Source organism: Alligator mississippiensis, chromosome 7 (genome assembly GCF_030867095.1).
Source record: "Alligator mississippiensis isolate rAllMis1 chromosome 7, rAllMis1, whole genome shotgun sequence".
NCBI classification, from domain to species: Eukaryota; Metazoa; Chordata; order Crocodylia; family Alligatoridae; genus Alligator; species Alligator mississippiensis.
The window spans coordinates 16,284,836-16,303,265 of NC_081830.1; the positions used below are offsets into that span (position 1 = coordinate 16,284,836).

The 18,430-nt window shown below is 56.0% G+C and overlaps 1 protein-coding gene and 2 long non-coding RNA genes across 3 annotated transcripts; 2 read left to right on the forward strand and 1 right to left on the reverse strand.

The window, feature by feature from the left end:
- Positions 1 to 270: 270 nt before the first annotated feature.
- On the reverse strand, positions 271 to 3,040 carry LOC132251694 (uncharacterized). The gene is made up of 2 exons (XR_009463641.1): positions 3,009 to 3,040; positions 271 to 1,249 (listed from the first exon to the last, which is right to left on the reverse strand). It is a non-coding gene; the product is annotated as an uncharacterized LOC132251694 (long non-coding RNA).
- A 7,024-nt stretch (positions 3,041 to 10,064) lies between these two features.
- Positions 10,065 to 11,704, forward strand: LOC132251695 (uncharacterized). Its single transcript, XR_009463642.1, has 3 exons — positions 10,065 to 10,200; positions 10,324 to 11,212; positions 11,633 to 11,704. It is a non-coding gene; the product is annotated as an uncharacterized LOC132251695 (long non-coding RNA).
- A 2,919-nt stretch (positions 11,705 to 14,623) lies between these two features.
- LOC132251856 (maestro heat-like repeat-containing protein family member 2B) lies at positions 14,624 to 17,700 on the forward strand. Its single transcript, XM_059731774.1, has 8 exons — positions 14,624 to 14,628; positions 14,890 to 14,986; positions 15,342 to 15,461; positions 15,683 to 15,805; positions 16,655 to 16,807; positions 17,150 to 17,176; positions 17,428 to 17,550; positions 17,647 to 17,700. The coding sequence occupies exons 1-8, from the start codon at positions 14,624 to 14,626 to the stop codon at positions 17,698 to 17,700; spliced, it is 702 nt and encodes a 233-aa protein (XP_059587757.1).
- Positions 17,701 to 18,430: the final 730 nt, after the last annotated feature.

Sequence of the window (18,430 nt, forward strand, 5' to 3'; positions counted from 1 at the left end):
TAATGCAGTAACAGAGCATCTTAACAATCAGGACAGAAGAAAATCATGCCATCCATCTGCCTATGGAAAGGCAGTGGGGGATTTTCTGACTGAAAATAGATTTTCATTATTCTTCATGAATGTACCTATTCTTCCATTTTATAATGCAAGGACAGAACAGAATATTTATCTGGAATTTGAGAAATATTAACTGTAAAACCTATAAAGCTTTGACTGCTATTCCTAGAACCAGGTTTTGGAGCACAGGTATATTTGAAACACAAGGAAGAGTAGTATGAGTAGGATTTATGATGTCAGCTGTCTTAATTAAAAGATGGAATTCATAATTCATGTTACAAAGCAGCCAAATATAGAACATGCAATATTTGTCCATTTTCTTTTTGCATTGCAGATTTTGTAACCTGAAGTTTCTCAGATTAGAAGAATCTTTGTTCTGCCCTATGAAGTTAGGACGTGAGGGTGAAGGCTACATGGTGCAGTGATTAGACATCTTTGTAAAACAGTTCTTGCATATCTACCAAATATTGCCCTTTCTTATCTCATAATGGTACACGTGAGGCACTGGCTTACATGAAGGTGTTGTAGAAATGAATATGCAGCAGTATTCACCTCCAGAGTGGAGCTTTGGAACACCTCCCTGGATCCGTCACGTTCAAGCAAGATTAGTCTCTTGAAAAGTCAGGATATGGACTGATTCAATAGCATTCAAAGGTGTTTATTTCCTTTGGATTATTTTGCAGAGCTGTATGGAATTTCTCTGCTGCCATGGCAGATGCAGAAGTAGGAAATCAAACGTCCATCACTGAATTTATCCTCCTGGGCTTTGAAATTCTTCCAGAGTTACAAATACTTCTCTTCCTGATGTTTCTCCTACTCTACATTGCAACCGTGGCTGGGAATGTCCTCATCACTGTACTCATTATAGCTGTTCAGCATCTGCACACCCCCATGTACTTCTTCTTGGGAAACTTGTCCTGCTTGGACACCTGCTACACCTGCACCCTCCTGCCCAGGATGCTGGCCAGCTTCCTCACTGGAGACAGAACCATCTCGTTCTCTGACTGCTTCATCCAATTTTTTTTCTCTTGTATGGTGTTAGTTACAGTGTTTACAGCTGTTTACTAATCCAGATGTGGTTCTGCCAAAGTTGCCAAATCAATTCTTTATCCTCTATTAAGGCTGACGGGAGTTCTCAAACCATCAGGCTACAGACTCAGTCTCTCTTGGACACAGCCTATGACACGAAGTCCTATTAGCCAAAAAAAGTGAGACTGTGTCACTCACAGCTTCTCTTTAATAGCACACCCCTCTTTTCTGTTGGCAGACCCCAGGGCAGACAAGTACAGCACTCTGGAAGCACAACCGTGCCTTCATCTGATTTCACCCCATGGTCACAGAAGAGTAAATGCAACCATGAAGTCCTGGGCAGATCAAGTCATATGCATAATTTTGGAGCTTCCCTGTAGCAGCTGCTTTTTGCTGACCTTATTTCTAGGAAACTAATAGCTTCTACTCATTTCAGTCACCAGGAAAAACCTTGCTTTCACCAGGACACAAAGAACCAATTCCTCTTTCATCTCTTGCTGTCTAATTAGACCTAGGAAATTAATATTGCATATACTCCACTCTGCTTGAGGCCCCAAGTCCCACAACTCACCCCAGGCCTCCAGCACTATCCATGTTCACCAGTTGCTTTTCCTTAGTTTAAACCACTGTTCCTGCCGCTCCAGGGTAGGAACCTGTCACGGCGGGGTCCTATTGGAGGGCCGTGATCTCCTTACGACCCCCTCCCCGTGCCAAGTCGGCCCAAGGGCACCCTCAAATTCTCGCCCGCCACGTCTTTGATGTTTATGTATAGTTGGGAGGCTGCCTTGCGTCTCCTTGGGCACGTAAACTCCTGGACCCCTCGTGGGTCTTATCCTGCACCCATGGGTGCCTTGGGGCACCCTAGCCTTATGGGCTTCGCGTGGCTCCTACCAACCCCTAATACCACGCCCCAAGCCTCGCAGATGGGACAGACGCCAGTATGTCTCTCTATATATATACTGCCCGTCTCTCGGGCCTCCTCTACATACTCCCGCCCGCTCTCTGGGGCCTCCCCTGCTGTACTGCCCTCTCTTGGGCTCTCCGAGCCCAGTCGCGGCCTCCCTGTGACGTTGCCCCTCTCTGGGGCCTTCTAAGTAGTGTCATCCCCTTTCTGGGGCTTTTGCAATAGTGCCCCCTCCGGGGGCTTTCCCCCCAATGTCGCCCGGACTTGGGCTTCTAAAATACTGCCCCTGTCTGGAGTCTCTGCGCCCACTCTGGGGACTTCTCGGCAATGCCCCCTGACTCCTGGGCCCAGCGCGCTGCTGCCCCCTTCTCCCAGGGCTCACCGCGCCACTACCCCCTCTTGCCGGGGCAACCGCAGCACTCTACCCTGCTCCGGGGTTTTCCACAGCACTAGCCCTGTTTCAGAGGCTCACCGCGCCCGCACTGGGCTTCCTAATAATATCACCCCCTCTCTGGGGCTTGCTGTGCCCCTATTGGGCTTCCTAATAATATCGCCCCCTCTCTGGGGCTCATCATGCCCGTACTGGGGCACCTCAAAGCTGCCCCTCTCTGGGGCTGGTGTCTGCATACCCCGCACACAACCCGGGGTCTATGTTCCCCGCCCGCAACCCACTGGTTGCGCTCCACGCCGCAAGCTGCGCCTTCACTGGCGCCGGGGTTCCCACACCACTGGGGTTCCCCTTAAAGTACTGTGCCCTCACTCAGACGCTGGGCCCCCCCCACTCTGGGGTCCCTACGAGCCCTCCTCCAACCCTTATAGCCTCACCCAAACCACCGGTGTAATATCAAAGCCTGAACACAAACTCGAGCCTCCTGGCTATAACTCAAACATAACGCTCTCTGGCTGTAACAACGTAACTCCAAGCCACCTGGCTAAACCATAGTGCGCAATCCTCTCAGAGCTGCCCTCCTTCCCTCAGCTAGGGCAGTTCTGGCATTGCTTGCCTCCTGCCTCCTACCTCCAAGAGCTCCTGCCACTCCAACTGCTGGCAGGGGACTGCCAGCCTGGCCTCAGCCCTGAGCTTTATAAGGGCCAGGCCCTGCCTCCTACAAACAGCTGGCTCTCCTTAGCTGCCCCGGCACCCCGCAGCTGTGCTCCTTATGTCCTGCCAGGGCTCTCTCTCTCTCCCTGGCAGTTTCTACTCCCTAGGAGCAGGCACTGAGGTGCCCTGCGACAAAGTGATTGTCAATACACTAGATGTGTCAGGAGAGGGCAGATTTGCATTGCTTGTATTAGAAATAAGCCAGCGCACTATGCCCCACCACAAAACTGCACCTTGGCTCGAGCACCGCTGCCCCATCTCAGTTCAAAATCCACTTAACCATTATACAGGATAGTTGTGGAGAGGAGCCTTCTTGCTGCTGTTTGCATTTCCTTTCCTTTTACATGTCGTGGTGACGAGGTATTTAGCAGAATTCACACGTTTCTTGGAATCTGGCGGGGCCGCACCACGAGCACTTTTGCTGTGGCCTCCGACTTGTAACCTTGGGGCTGTCTACCATGCACTTGAGCACCCACAGCACCACAACCCCCTGCTTTGTGCGATGAACAGCTGCAAGTGCAAACTGTCTGGGACTGTGTGTGTGTTGCTCTAACCAGGGAAGGGAGGAGAGGAGGAGGGGCAGAGGGAGGGAAAGGGCCCGTTGTACATAATAACTTGTTTTATTCATTTTCCCTGCTCCAGGGATGGAAATGGTTGGCTTTGTACGATTATAGGTTTCACCTTCCCTGAAGACTCTGAGGAAGGATGACTCCGGTGTTACCTACTGCCACTGGGAGATCAGGAGGCAACCCCGCTTAGCAGGCTTCACGCCAAACCTCCATCCCCATAAATACCCCAGCTTTATGACCACCTTGCTCCAGACTGGGACCTAATGTCAGGGACTGGGTGGCAGGGGGCCTTGCCTGGCGGTTAGGCTACAACAGGAGGGCAGGAGTCAAACCATAGGCTGCACCAGGGGCCAGGAGTCAGAGACCAGTTCATCAAATCCAGAGGCAGAGCCCAAAACACAGGCAGGGTTAGGGTTCAGGAGTCAGCGACTGGGTTATTACATCCAAGGGGACAGCTAGAAAGTCAGCGTTCAGGAACAGAGCCAAAGTGATTCAGAAACCAGGACCCGGAGGGAGCATGGAGCTATACACAGCTGTGCCTCTCACTCCCTGCTCAGCTCTGGGTGGTCGAGGTTGGGAGGATGGAGAGATAGTCCATGGAGCAGGAGTGGTGGGAAGATCATAATGGATTTGGGGAAAAAACAGGGAATTATTAAGAAATTCTTGGAGATTCGTGCTGGATCTCAGAGTTCTTAATAAATGCATACCCTTATTAGCTCCTATCATAGCCTCATATCAGGATTTGAGTGAAAAGATGACCAGTGAGAAAAATGTATTTTCCACTTGTGATGTTGGAAATGGGTTTTGGTCACTCTAGCAGCAGGGCCAGTGGAAATGAGCCTTTACTTCCTGAGGGATTCAATGTACTTGGGTGACAGACACGAGGAAAGGGCTTGCAAGGCAAGTCATGCAAGGAGAGGCTGAAGGAAACAGGCATGTTCAGCTGGCAGAAAAGGCACTTCAAAGGGGAACATGAACACAGTCTTCAAAGAAATGAAGGCTGTTATGAAGGAGAGGGCAAACACCTTTTCTCTCTTGCTGTGGAGAGTAGGACATGGACCAATGCCTTCATGTTTCAGCCAAGTAGGTTGTGATTGCATATCATGAAAATTTTCCTCATGGCTAGGACAGGGAGGCAGTGGGATAGGCTGCCTAGGGGAGTTGTGGACTCTCCATCACTAGAGGTGTTCAAAAGGGGTTGGACAACCCCTGGTCATAGAAATTGTAGACATTAGGTCTGGAAGGGACCCTGAGGTTCATGGAGTCCAACCCCTCCCTGCTCTGGGCAGCAATAATCTAGGCGTACCTGGTGCAGATTTGCAGCAGGGCTCAGGATCCCTGCAACGGCGGAGCGGGAAAGTTTGCCGAAAGTTGCAGAAAGTGTCTGCTTACAAGAGCACGTGCATGTTTGGGATGGGTGCTGAGGCAGGAGAGGGGAGGGAAGAAAGAGTGCAGGGGAGACTTCCCCAGGAGGGAGGGCAGCATGAAGGATGAAGCTGCCACCGTATCTCTGGGTAACCTGTTCCCGTGTTTTACTACCCTCCTGGTGAGAAAAGTCTTCTTAATATCTAATCTAAACCTCCATTGCTGCATGTTGAGCCCGTTGCTCCTTGTGCTGTCACCTGCCACCGCTGAGAGCAGTCCAGCTCCCTCTTCTATCAAGCCCCAAATCAGGTAGCTGAAGACTGCTATCAAATCCCCCTCAGTCTCCTCTTCTCCAGACTAAATAAGCCCATTTCCCTCAGTCTTTCCCCCTAAATCATGTCCCCCAGTCACGCTAAAGAAGGACACTTAATCATTCAGACGCACTGTGAGCCTTGGCCATGATGAGTACATGTAACTTCAACATGAACTGCACCAAACCTCAGTCTGGACAAGACGGTTGCAACCCAGTCCTGTAGCATCTGAGGGCTTCAACAAGCCCTTTTGGACAACAAGATGACAAACCAAAGGAGGCCAAGCAAGTAGCAGCTCAGAGGAAGCTTCTCCCAGTCCTGCCCTGTTTTTATCTCTTACAAATCCAACCATGGGCAGATCGAAATACTAACTCAGTGTTGGACGGTACCGCGCTGCTTGAGACGACAGAAGAACTCCCAGGTGATCTCAGGGCCGGGGATCTCCTACATTAAATAAACTGAGCCTCCTCGGGGGATACTTGGATGTGGAGCCTTGTGCAGCCACGTGAGAGCTGACACGTTACGCAGCCCCTCATTGGTCAGCAGCCCTCTATGAGGTCAGATGCGGTCACCTCGTTGTCATGGTGGTGCTTACATCACAAAGGCTGTTGGCTCACCTCTTCCCTGCGTCCTGGACCTGGCGCTTGAGTGGCTCCGGACGCCTTCGCGATAGGAGTTGCTCAGCGAGCGAGAGACAGAAAGCTTGTTGAAGCCATTTCTGAATAATGGAAGACATGGACCTGACCCTACACGGCAGCGGTAAGATGCCCGGGCTGTTCTCCGTGCCTCAGATAGCCTGATCAGCTACATCAGGTCCTTTCACTAAAGCGTATTGAATAAGCTTGATTGCAAGGGATCTCGTGGCCATTTTAAAATGTTGAAGACTTAATACATGTGAGGATGAGCCGTTTTCATTCGAGTGGCTGTTGAGGAACCACTCTAACTTAAACAGCCCCTCCGCACCCCCAGAATGTGTAGAGGCACCTTAACTTTTGAAAACTTTGGCCCTAAGCAATCATGGTCTGCGCTCCCAATTCTCCAACTAATTGCCAAGGGGAAAAGACTTGTCACTGTCTACATGACGGCCCTTATTTTCCTGAAAACAAATGTCACAGTAATTTCTCCTTTCAAGTGCCTGGGTCATTTTGTAAGCAAATCTTCCAGCGTAACAGAGTTGGAAGAGGAGCAAGGGGAAGATGCATCTTCCTCTCCCTGACCAGGTCCCTGTGGCTGGTCCAGCCGTGGCCATCGCACACGGGACTGATGATTATAGCTTGTAAAGCTTTGAAGCTGGCCAACGCCAGAGCATCATCTCCATCCACTGACAACGAAGGGCTTTTTGGCAGAACTAAGTTGCTGTAAGGAAAGTGCCCCAGGAGGGCGGCCTGGAGAGCTGTCCTGTGGAGGCTGTGCTAGGAAACCTTTGCTTTGGAGCCAGGCCACAGGGTTCGGCTCCAGCAGAGCTGCTAGCGGGGGGTGAAGAGAGAGACCAAGGTGACATCTCACATGGAGATCAGCAGAGTCCTTTCCCTCCATCTCAGCTCTTTCCATCGGTGATGCCTCTGCAGGGAGAGGGTCCGGCCAGGCATCGGACGTGGAGCTGGCTATTGCTGTGAGCCTTGTGCTGGAGAGACTCCAGCGGGAGGAGGTAGGGCTGGTCCTTGCCCATCCGCTGTGTCTTTCCCATTCCTTCTCCCCCAAAACAAGGTCCCAATACAACATGCCCTCGGTCTATTGTGATGTCACTATGACATCAGGGCACGCTCACACGGGCATCATCTCCCCGCTCCCAGTGCATGGTGGGTGTGGTATAAGCCACATTCAGACAAGCCCTCACCCTGCACATAATGCCGTGAGCCTCTTGAGCGTCTTCCTCCAAGTATCGTGCAGCATTGAGCTGACATAAACTATAGTTTCCCAGCAACCTCGTGAGCCTGGAAAGCCTCAGCGTTGTGTCCTAGGAGGTGAAGTGGGGTGCCCATGGCCCACAGCAAGTCAGGAAAAGAGCTGGGCATCCAGCCAAGGGTGCTGAGTCTCTGTCTAGACCCTGGCAGCACCCCTGCCCCACCTCATGTGCTCTCATCCACGGATGACCCCACTGTGTCAGGGGAACCTGACACACAAGTATTTCCGCTCCTTTCTGCATTCAGCAACACACTTAATCACACAGTGGTTTAAGGCAGCATTTTGCTTGGCAACCCAATGCTAAATTTGCTGCTTGGGGTCACCCGGCAGCCCCTTATCACTCCCCAAGTGTCCCCCTGGCTGAAGGAAACGTGTGTCAGTCAGGGACACCTCCCCAGTGCATGCGGGGGACAGTGCCTGTGATGCATCTGGCTGCTTTTCTGACTGTATTTCTGTGTCTCCTGCCACCCTGGTGCATCCTGCCCTCCCAGTGCCTGACACACCTCCCTTGCTAGTGCCAGCTGTCAACATCTGCATGCCAGGGCCGGGGTTGTGTTCCTGTCCAGGGAGCAAGTTCCCCGTCAAAGCTGCTGTGATCCTGGGTGGCTGATGTTCAACACGATAGTCCTGGATGGTCAGGCGCTGGTCCCAAAGCAAAGCCTACCCCATTCGTGGTTCTCTCTCTTGTTGTGTTCCCAGGAGACAAGAGTAACCGTTTACTCCAGCCTGGAGCAAGTCTTGCAGGGGGACATCAAGGGCCTGGATAGGAGCCTTGTCGGGAGGATCATTCACTTGACATCCAAAGACTTAAGGGAGACCCAGGTGAGTGAGCTCGGTCCAGTTGCTCCACGCAAAGCCTTAGTCTGTGCCCAGTTTGTTTGGTCCGGTGCAGCCTGAGCCGGCGGTGCATCTCCTGCACGGACCCTGGTTAGGGGCTGCAGCCTCGCTCAAGACCAATCTCCTCCAGATGTTTCTGGAGAGCACGGACAGGATCCAGCCCAGTGCTGAGCTCCTCTGAAACCTGGGGCAGCTCCGGTGCTGGGACAGCCCAGAGCGCAGAGGTGCTTTACTGGGGGCAGCACCAGCATGCATTGCCCAAGACGTTTCCTGGTCCATGCTAGAGCTGCGCACTGCAGCCCAGGTGAATTCTGCACTTGAGCAGACAACTAGAGCCGAAATATTGTTGACCCAAGTGTTTCCATTGGCGTTCATGGGTGAGGGCTCTCATGCAGGGAATTATTAGGGGGATTTGGTGAATTCAGGAGCAGCTTTGCCAGTGTGTGGCTGGTAGGTGGTGGGGGAGGCAGTTTGCTTGGAGCCAAGGGCTACCCAAGGATGGCATGGACTTAAGACAGTGGAGATGCTGAGGCTAATGCACCACTCTGCCTCCCTTTCGGAGGAGGGACCTTGATCCCCAGCCTGACTTACGGCGGTATCAAGTGTGTGCCGGGCGCCTGCTCCAGTTTTCTGTTTTTATTCTAGCAAGAAACTGAGGAAGTGCAGTTGGCAGCAGGAAAAATCCTCGTGGCGCTGGCCGGCACCTTTTACAACGAGGTGATGCATGAGCTGCAGAGCCACGTGGACATCATGGAGCTCCCACCCCTGTCCTTCCTGATCACGCTGGGCGACCTGGTCTCAGCCTATGGTACAGCATTGCTCCCTCAATTGTGGCTCTGCTCAGGGTTTGTGGAGGGAGGGCATGAATACCACCTCTGTCCAATGGGGCCACCACAGCTGACCTGGATTTGGGGCCCAAGGAGTCTGCCTCCTGGTTCTAAGGGGACGACACTAACTCCCATCACAGATGGAAAAGCATTTGGGATGGGAAGGAGTGGAGACCAGGTGCCATTCCGCAACATGCCCCTGCACCCCTGCTCCTCTCCTGCATCTGGGCATGGCCGGGGCAGCAGACACAGAATTACCCTACGTAGGGGAGGTCGCTGGGGGATTTCCTGGACATCCACAAAGCCCCAGTGTGTTGCTCACCCAGCATGACCGGGCTGGGGAGGCCACAGCAGGCAGCCCAGCCCAGCCCAGTCCTGGTGCTGAGTGTGAGGGATGAAGGTGGACAGGAATGTCTACAACAGCACAGTGTGTCCTCCCATCCCTTCTGCAGCCCTGAAGTCTGATCCCTTTCTGGTGCTGACGCTCAGCAAACTGCGTTACGTGCTGCAGCTGGTGGACACCAGCCAGATGAAGCGGGCACTGTGTGCAGGTGAGCACCAGTCCCTCCTGCAGGTGCCCCGGTGGGCACCCAGGGCCGAACCCCGAGCCTGGACCCCGCCGGAGCGTGCCACACTGGCCAGGGGACCTCCGCTGCAAACACCCTGTCTTTCCTCCCCTCCGCAGTGGTGCAAGGCTTTGCTCACGCTGCCAACATGAAGTTCCAGGTCAGGGACGAGGTCCCATTCCCCATCAATCGGGCGGCCGACTACTGTTTCCACGTGCTCCCTTTTTTCAGTCTCATGAGGAGCAGCTGGCTGAGCAGCGAGGACACAGAGGTGAGGGCTGCTGTCTTTCTAAACCTGCAGCACATCCGTCACGTGTCACTATGCATGCATGTCTGTGCAGTCGTGGCAGGGACACCCCGTGTCCGGAGTGATATCACGTGCGTGAGAAATGCTCTGCCCGCAGGCGGCATGCAGTTGTGTGTGCTAATGGGTGGCAGTGAACACTGGGGTAGGGGCAGGGCCTTCCAGGTGTGTCTCTTGTGGTGTCCAGGAGGAGTTTGCTTCCTCTGCAAACTAGCCTGGTTCAGAGCAACCTCCCAGCAAGTCTGTGCGAGGGACTCAGTCCTGCCTTCCCTCTCTGCAGCTGCAGCAGGCTGCGGTCCAGGCGCTGGGACCCGCCATGGGTCTCTTCCTCCATCACGAGGGGCATCGTGATACTGTTTTTGAGAGCCTGCCCTGTCTCCTGCAGCAGTACGGGGCAGGGGTCGACAACCTTCATGTCACCGTGGTGAGACAGTGCTTGGGAAAGCAGCCCTGGCCCGTGCCGGTCTGCGTGGGTATGGGTGGGGGTGAGGAGAGGTCCTTGGTTGCCCTCGCTGACCCTCCCTCTGACGGTCACCTTCTGCTGCAGAGTCTGAGCCGGGTCTTGGAGGTGGCCTATGATTTTCAGGTGCCTCTCCCTGACGGGACACTCGGGATCGTCTGCCTCGCCCTGCACGACCAGGTAAGGGACGGCCGGTCCTGTACCGCTCATCCTGGGCCCAGCAGGTCCAAGTCCCGTGAACCCGATAGGGCCAGCTGATGGCCATGCAAAGCCCCACTCTGCTGGTGAGCTCTCTGCTTGCCCAAGAAGAAGAAAACAGGCTGTGGCCTCCTAGTCTCCCCTCAGTCCAGTTCAAATCCCTGGAGCAGGTGCATGCAAATCCCTTTTCCTCGCGAGTCGGACCCAGAACGATCCCCGCCTTGGCACGAGTCCAGCCAAGAGCAGCCGTGCTGCTGAAGGGACTTGGAAGCCAGGATCCCCTCTGGTTTATGGTCTTGACCTTTGTGTTGTTGGCTCTTGCTGTGGTGGCAGTGATGTCTCCTGGGGCTCAGGAAAACTCTGGTTCAAGTCATGGAAAGTGGGACTTGCGGATCCACGCCACACTTTCATCCCCATGCAGATGGGACTGTGGAGCATCCCTTCCCTTCCCTTCCCTTCCTCCCACAGGTGTGTGATTACGCGCAGCTGCCGAGACCAGAGAACCATGCCAAGGTGTTGTACTGTCTCGGTCTGCTCGGTAAGGACGAGAGAGTCCAGGTGCCACGGGGGTTTCCTTCGCACCTCCCTGCACCGGACCAAACCCTGAGGGGGAACGGGAACGAGGAGCGCTGAGCTCACCAGGGTTGTGCTCTTCTCCCCACAGCCTCTCTCTCCCCAGACCAATTTATTTCTTTTGTGGGCTCCTGGCTCCAGGCCGACAAGGAGGCAAGCCGTGTGGCGTCCCTCTCCATCTTCAGTGGCATCCTTGCTGCTGACCGTAAGTATGAGCAGAGCAAACGTGTTGGCCGCCTTCTCGGCTGACCCGTCAGGCCCTGCGTTAGGACTGGCCAGGACTAATAACCTGTCCCGCTCCGGCTGCGCGCAAGAGCCCTGGCTGCGGAGAGCTAGAGCCAGACCTCTGTCCTCTGTGGCTCGGTCCCAGAGGGCCGGGAGCACCCTGCGTCCTGCCGGATGATGCAGGAGTGCTGGGGCCAAATCCTGCTCGGGCACCTTTCCTGACCACACTCCCAAGTCAAGAGGCTGAATGAAACCTTGTTCTGGCCCAAGAGCCTGTTGCAGAGTAGAGACAGGGGGCTGTGCGGGTCGCCACAAGCAGGTCTTCTGAAACCAGGGAGCATCCCACTGTGGAGGTGGGTGCCCAAAGCAAGCCCACACCATGCCCTCCTTCTCCTTCCAGTGCCGGAGATGCGGGAGAAAAAATGTGACATGGTGCAGGCCATGAGGGGCACGCTCGGCAATGAGAGCATTGAGGTGAGGTGGTGTGTGAGCAGTGGCTGTGCCGGGGATGGCACGTGGGCCTGGCACAATATTCCCACCCCAGATCCTTGCATCTCGTGTAGGGAAAACCTTTCCTCCCTCCCAGCATCTCCAGGGCAAACATTGCAGGGAGTTTGCCCCTCTGCATCCATAGCTGGGGAGAGCCGGGGGCCAGGGAAGTGTTATCCCTCCCATTGCTGGTGGGTGGGAGGGCATCTGCTTTCCCTGAGCAGCCATCATGGGGCTGTTGCATGTCAAGGACACATTGCTGTCTTGCCCGTGTGAGTGGGCTCTTCTTTATCAACCTTGAAGTCAAACTGGAGGTCTGAGGACCCTCCTTCCTCCCTGCCACCCTGTGCAAGGGCTGAGGGTGGCTCATGCCATGGCCGGCCGCTCCACCCTTTGGGCACAAGGGCTGTCCTCATTCCCACCTGTCCTTTCCTCCCTCCCAGGTGAAGAAGGCTGTGCTCCATTTCAGCAGGACGGTGCTCACTGTGCACGGCCTGGAGGAGTGGGCCTGGGAGCTGGTGGCCTATATTTTCAAGCAGGCCAGCTCATCTAGCAGCCAAATGGTAAGAGAAATGGAGGGTGGGCGCTTGGTGCTGATGTCCGAGCAGGGGGAAGCCTGGCACTGGCTGGAGCAGGAGCACGGGGCGCCCCAGGGCAGCCAGGCAGAGTCAGTTGAGAACAGAAATGCTCTCGAGTAAAAATAGACCCCGAGGACGTGTCTCGGTGCCCAGGACGTGGCTTGGCCAGTGACACTCACATTGAGGGGACACAGAGGATCGAGCTGGCTGGCCCCTGAGGCAGACAGAGCGGAGGGGTGATGCCTGCACATTGGTGTGCGCTGCGCTGGATGTGAAGGGTTTTCTTGGGCGGACGAGGGAAGTACGAACGTGGCAGCTGTCAAGACGTAACCCACGCTGGCTGCAGAAGAGATGGAAACTGAGTGCCCTGCTAGTGTCTCTGCACTACTCCTGAGCTTTCTCTCTGTGTCTTGTGCAGTCGTCCACAAACCTTTGCAGTGCGAATGCTGAGGAGGAACACAGCATCCGAGCCACCTGTGTAGAGCTGCTGGAAAATGTGGATGTCTCAGTGCGTGGCATGAGCCAAGTAGGTGACCAGTTGGTGCCCTTGCATTATCAAGGCATCTCCCGGGTGCAGGAGAAGTGGGAGCTGAGTCGGAGCTGTCTGACTCTTCTCTCCAGGTCTTATGGCCCCGGCTGCTGGAGTACACCGTGCCGGCTCAGTACAGCTGCACTCTGAGCCCGCTGTGCCGATGCCTTGGGGACCTGGCTGAGCAGCAGCAGTGGGAGGGAGAAGCGGCGCCTGGCACACCCCCCAGCAAAGGAGGTTTGCAATCCGGATCCCTGTGCATTCAACCAGCTCCAAGGGCCTCTTGACCTCTTGTGTCCATAATGCAAGGCCCAACGTCGGGGCTCTCAGTTGGGTCATTACAACCCGGGAGGTGTGGGTCCCCCAAACCCAGGGCTACCCCAGATGTATGCTGTGCCATAGGGGAATGCCAGGGCCTTTCTGCCTCAGCTTCCCCACTCATCCAGGGGTGCCTGAGCAGCACCTGCCTCACAGAGGGGCAGGGGGCAAGCTCCCTGGGCAAGTTGCTTGCAATCCAGACACGGGCAGTGCCATGGAAGTGCCAGATATGCCCAGGACCCAGGGCATACGTGGGCGGGCGCATTGGAGATGGATGGGCTTGTAGCAGCATTTGCATTGTAGTTGCAAAGCAGTCACGCATGGCCATGCCCTCTTTCTCTCTCCAGCCAAACTTCCCAGTGCCCAGGGGCTGCTGGCACGACTCCTGGTGAGTACCCTGGAAAGGGCCCTGCCAGAGGAGTGGGGAAGGGCAGTGGGGTGGGAGACACGTGCCCGTGGCCTTGGCTGGAGGAGCACACTCTGCTTCTTCCCGCACGCGGAGCTGCCCTTTGCTGGCAGAGCTCCCTGCCCTTCGCGGAGCACAGCCAGGCTCGGCCCCCACCTTGCAGCCTGTGGAGGGGCTAAGCACAGCACGTGGCCTGTGTCTGATGGCTGAAGGCTCTGGCCATGTGTGCTGGAGGCCGGTTTCCCTGCTAAGGAAAGGCGTGCAGCCCCGCTCCAGAGCTGAGCCCCTGCTTCTCTCTCGCTGTCAGGTTGTCGCCTCGGCCCTGGGCGACAGGACCCGTGCGCATCGTGCGCTGCGGGGACTGTGGGCTCTGCACCGCATGATCCACCCTGCTGTTGGGGAGCAGTGGAGGATCAAGATCCCCATCCTGCTCATGACTATGGAAGGTAACGACCCAGGGGGAGCGCCCCGTGGTGTCATTCCCCTGCCGCAGCGCCACATGCTTGAAAGCTTCTGCTCTTTGTCGCAGGGGACGAACCCAGGGGCCAGACAGCACTGAGGCTGATGGGACTCAGGGGAGGTTTTGCCCTTGAAGGGCTCCCCCAGTGCAAACTCTGTGCGCTTTGCCCTTCTGCAAATCCCAGCCCTGTGCCGAGCTGTGCTGATCATGTCCGCCAGGTGCTGAGCACCCTCCATGCCTCTTACGGCCACTTCTGCAGGGACTGGCTGTGCACAACTCCCAGGCCTGTCAGCATGATGTGTGCTGGACCCAGTGAGCATGCAGGGCAAGGCCCGTGACTTTGGGACCCAGGAGGTGCCAGGGTGCGGATGCAGGAGCTTCCACAGAAGGGATGCCCAGGGAGGCACCTGGGACTCTTCTTCAGTGCCGACAGCAGTGACATCCTTCTTGTTTGCCTCCCACTTTCAGGAACTGCTCAGACCTGCCAGGACAACGTGTGGTGGGAGCACCTGCTGCTGAAGGTACAGGACGGCTCGCAGAGCTGTTACGGCAGCCAGGCAAACCGCGAAGGGCTGTCTGGGAAGGGAGGGGTTCCCTCAAACCTCAGGGAAATGAGGTGCTGAGTGTTAATAAGGCAGGAGGAGTCCAACTTGGAAGGTTTGCCAGTCTCCTTGAGTCTGGCTTGACATCCAGAGTTGTCATTTGGGATCGTCCAGCCTTTCCATAGTGTCTTTGAGCTCAAGAAGTGGAAGGGGACGAGGCCTTGCTCAGGGCCTCTTGGGTGTTAGAAAGGGCACAGCAGAGGAGGAGGACGACGACTCAGCCCATGCACCCATCCCTTTGCTTCCCTTCACTCGGGCCCTCAGTTCCTGAACAGGACACTGCAGACCATTGACGACAATGCCTGGAGCAGACAGCTGATCCTGGAGCTGCAGGTGCAGACAGCCAGCTACGCCTGCTCCTCCCCGAAGAAGGTGCGTGCCCTTGGCAAAACCTGGCTTGCTGCATCTGTTTCACGGTGCTGGGGCAGGAAGGCTGCAGAGACTTTCTCTCCAGAGTTTGTGCTTTTCCAATCTATTTTTTTGATCCAAGGCATGGTCCTTGGTCCTCTACCCACTTGACTGCCCCAAAGGGAGCTGCTCGGAGGGGCTGCCCCTGCCGTTAGTTGCCAGTTCCCTGCACAGTGTGGGGCAGTTGCTGGGTGCGTGGGTGCTGGGGCTGGGCTCTCTTGGTCCTTCCTGGGGACGGGGTGTTTCTGGGCTGCTCTTGTCCCAAGTAGCAGGCTGCTGTGTTCCCAGCTCTTTGGTGATGTTGGTCTCCTTCTTTCAGACTTTCCTATATAAGGCACTTGGTACCACGCTGGCCTCTTGCCAGGATGTTGTCTACGTGAAATCCCAGCTCCAGAAATTTCTGAAGGACACAGATTACATGGACGCTTCAGAGAGAGAGGTGAGGGCCCTGTTCTGTCCAGACACGGCCAGGTCTTCCCTGACTCCCCTCGTGTCCTCACCTCTCTCTTGCCGGTTTGCTACACGGCTTTCCCTTGGCCTTCCCCTCGCACAGCCCCCTCGCTTGCTCCAGGTCGGGTGCGCATTGTAGCATTAATGGGACATGGGGAGGATGCTCGGGTTGGGTCAGACCCACTCACCAAAGCATTTCTTGGGTTTCAGCAAGTCGTGAGCATCCTGGCTTTCTCAGCCAAGGGCCACCTGGACCTCACCCTGAGCACCCTGGAGGACTTTGGTGCTGCCATGAGTAAAGTGCAGGTGTCTGGGATCATCAGCCTCCTGCAGGTAATGGAGCTGGGGGCTTTCTCCGGCTTCCTCCCCTACAAACCCTGGAGAAGAGCAGCTTGGCAGTGGCACCCTCTCCCAGGAGATGTGCTCCACATCAGAGGTCTGCTGAGACGGCGGGGAGCGCAGTTTGCACTAGTCACACTTTTTATGCCTCAGGTTAATGCGTCAGCATTCAAAGAGCCCCTTTTGGGCCTGGAGGCAGCTACATCTCTTGTTCACCCAGAGAAAGAGACTCTGTAGTTTTCACCTCTTTCCGTTAGCTGTGGGAGAGGAGACACGAGTCCTACTGCCCAGCCTGAAAGTACCAGCTCCAAGTGCATAGCCCGCGTGCACACCCAGCTCCCTGGGCAGGTGCTGGGGGGTCGAAAGGCACCTACGTGCTTGCTGGAAAATGGGGCTCAGCTTCTGCACCGAGCACAGCAGGCAGGGCCACCTCCTCCACACCGGCCCTCCCAATGCATTGTGTGCAGGGACTCGTTATGGCCAAATGCCCGAGGCGGCCCTGGAGCAGGGGCTGGGACCCAGGACTGCACTCCCACCCGCTGCCCCACCGCCAGGCCTGCTGCCCCAGTTCCTGGAGGTCACCAACTCTTGCCTGGCCCTGTCAGCACCTCCGTGGCTCAGTGTGGCACGGCAGCTCTCTCTGCCAAGCCGCCCAGGTGCAGGACAGACATGATGAGGCCTGGGGGCATCTGAAACAAAGCGCTGGGGATGGTGCTGTGAGAGCTGTGGGTCTTGTGGCGCTGGCAGGGAGAGCTGGTATCGCTGCTGGGGCAGCTCCTTGGTCAGCAGGGATTCCTGCTTGGGGGCAGAGGGCATGGTGTGAGTGTCGTGTTACCCCTGCAGGACTTTCACCAGGGGAGAAGAGGCAGGACCCACAGGGCCTTGATCCTGGCCTACAGCCAAATAGCTGTGCATGCCCCCCAAACACAGCTGCTCCCCCGCGTGGAGCGTGACATCACCAGGAGGGTCCTGCAGCACTACATGAGCAGCTGCCAGGTAGGAGCCTGGGAGTGCAGCGTGGTGGGAACAGGCCTGCCGTGGGACTGATGTCTGCTCTATACCTGGGTGCCTGGACGGCTCGGATGCTCTGATGACCCTGGACTCCTGTCTGTGAGGAGCATCCGCGTTCATGCTCCTGGGGCGATGGGCAGTGGGAGGGACCCATGTATGGAGAGTGCTGGGCTAGATGCTCCTCTCAACCTGCTCTGGCAGGGGTTGTGCATTCATGCCCCTGCGCTGCTCTGCGCTCCCCAGCCCGGCCGCTGTTTGGACCCAGCAGTGTGCTGAGCTCTGGGGCCGTCCCAGGCGCTGATGGTCATTTTGCATTTCATTTCCCAGGTGCTTGGCATCACCATCCTCAATAAGGTAAATGTTCAACGAGCCCACCTCTGCTCATGCACTTCCCAGCCCCTAACTCCCTGCGTCACTGAGGCACGATCACCTACCCCAGACGGGAGCCCCTACACTGCCATGCACCTTGTCTGAGACAGGGGTGGATCTGGGGCTTTCTGGGGCTTGTAGACATCTCTCAGGGGTGCAAAGGAGGCTGCCTTCTGGACCTCGGTTCTTCTCTGCTCCTCATCCCCATCTCTTTGTCGTTCTTCCATGAAATTCAGGACCTGGACTTAAAGTTGACCCTCATCCAGTCAGTCACTGAGATCAGCCTTGCCATCCAGGACGCTGACGGCTCCCAGAGCTTCCAGTTCACGTACAAAGAGGAGCTGCTGGGGTACATGCCGGTGAGTGGGGAGGAGGCCGGGGGCCCAAACTGCAAAGGACCTGGGGGGAACCTAGCGGGACTGGTTTTCCTGGGAGTGGCTCTTTTGTGGGGGCAGACTGCTTTCCACATCCGTCTTCCCCTGAGTCACATCTCTGCTAATCCCTTTTAGGACTTCATAAAAGAGGAACCGATGGATTCCCTGGCCTCTCCTGTTCGCCTCACGGCCATGCTTGCCATTAAGCACCTGAGGTAGGCGATTCGTGCCCTGGCTCTCGGCGCTGGGATGCCCTGCTCAGAGATGAGCTCCTTGCTTCACCCTGGGGTGCTCTTCCTGCCAGATGTGGAGCTGAGAGACACATGCAGGGCTCCAGACACAGGCTGCCCTGCCTGCAGCGGGGTTCAGGGGGGTTGCAATGTGTTTGGTCCGCTTGGGGAGTTGGATGGAAAGACCTGGAGGTGGTGGTGGGACAAGTAGGAGTGGTGGGCAGTGCAAGAGCTTCTCAGCTGCCATGCCCAGGGGTGTCTGGATTTCGGGTTCCAGGTTCAGATTGTATCTGAGCACTAGACCCACTTTCCAGTGTGACGGAGGGCTTTTCTTCCTCTCTTTCTTCCGCCAGCAAGGTGAAACCCTCCCTGAATCGGGATGCAAACAGAAGCCTGCTTGAAACCTGCTTCAGGTACCTGGTACCTCTCCCAGCTGTGCAGCACCTGAGACAGGATGGGAAGACAGCTCAGGACTCGTTGCAAATACAGGTACACCTAAAGAGCAGATTTGTGGCATCACCTGCTGGGACCACCACCATGATCCCCAGCCGGCCCTGGGCCTGGCAGTCACCCCCAACCTCCCCAAATGGGTCTGGGGTTTGTGAACACGCTCCAGCTTCCCTCTTCTGTCTCCC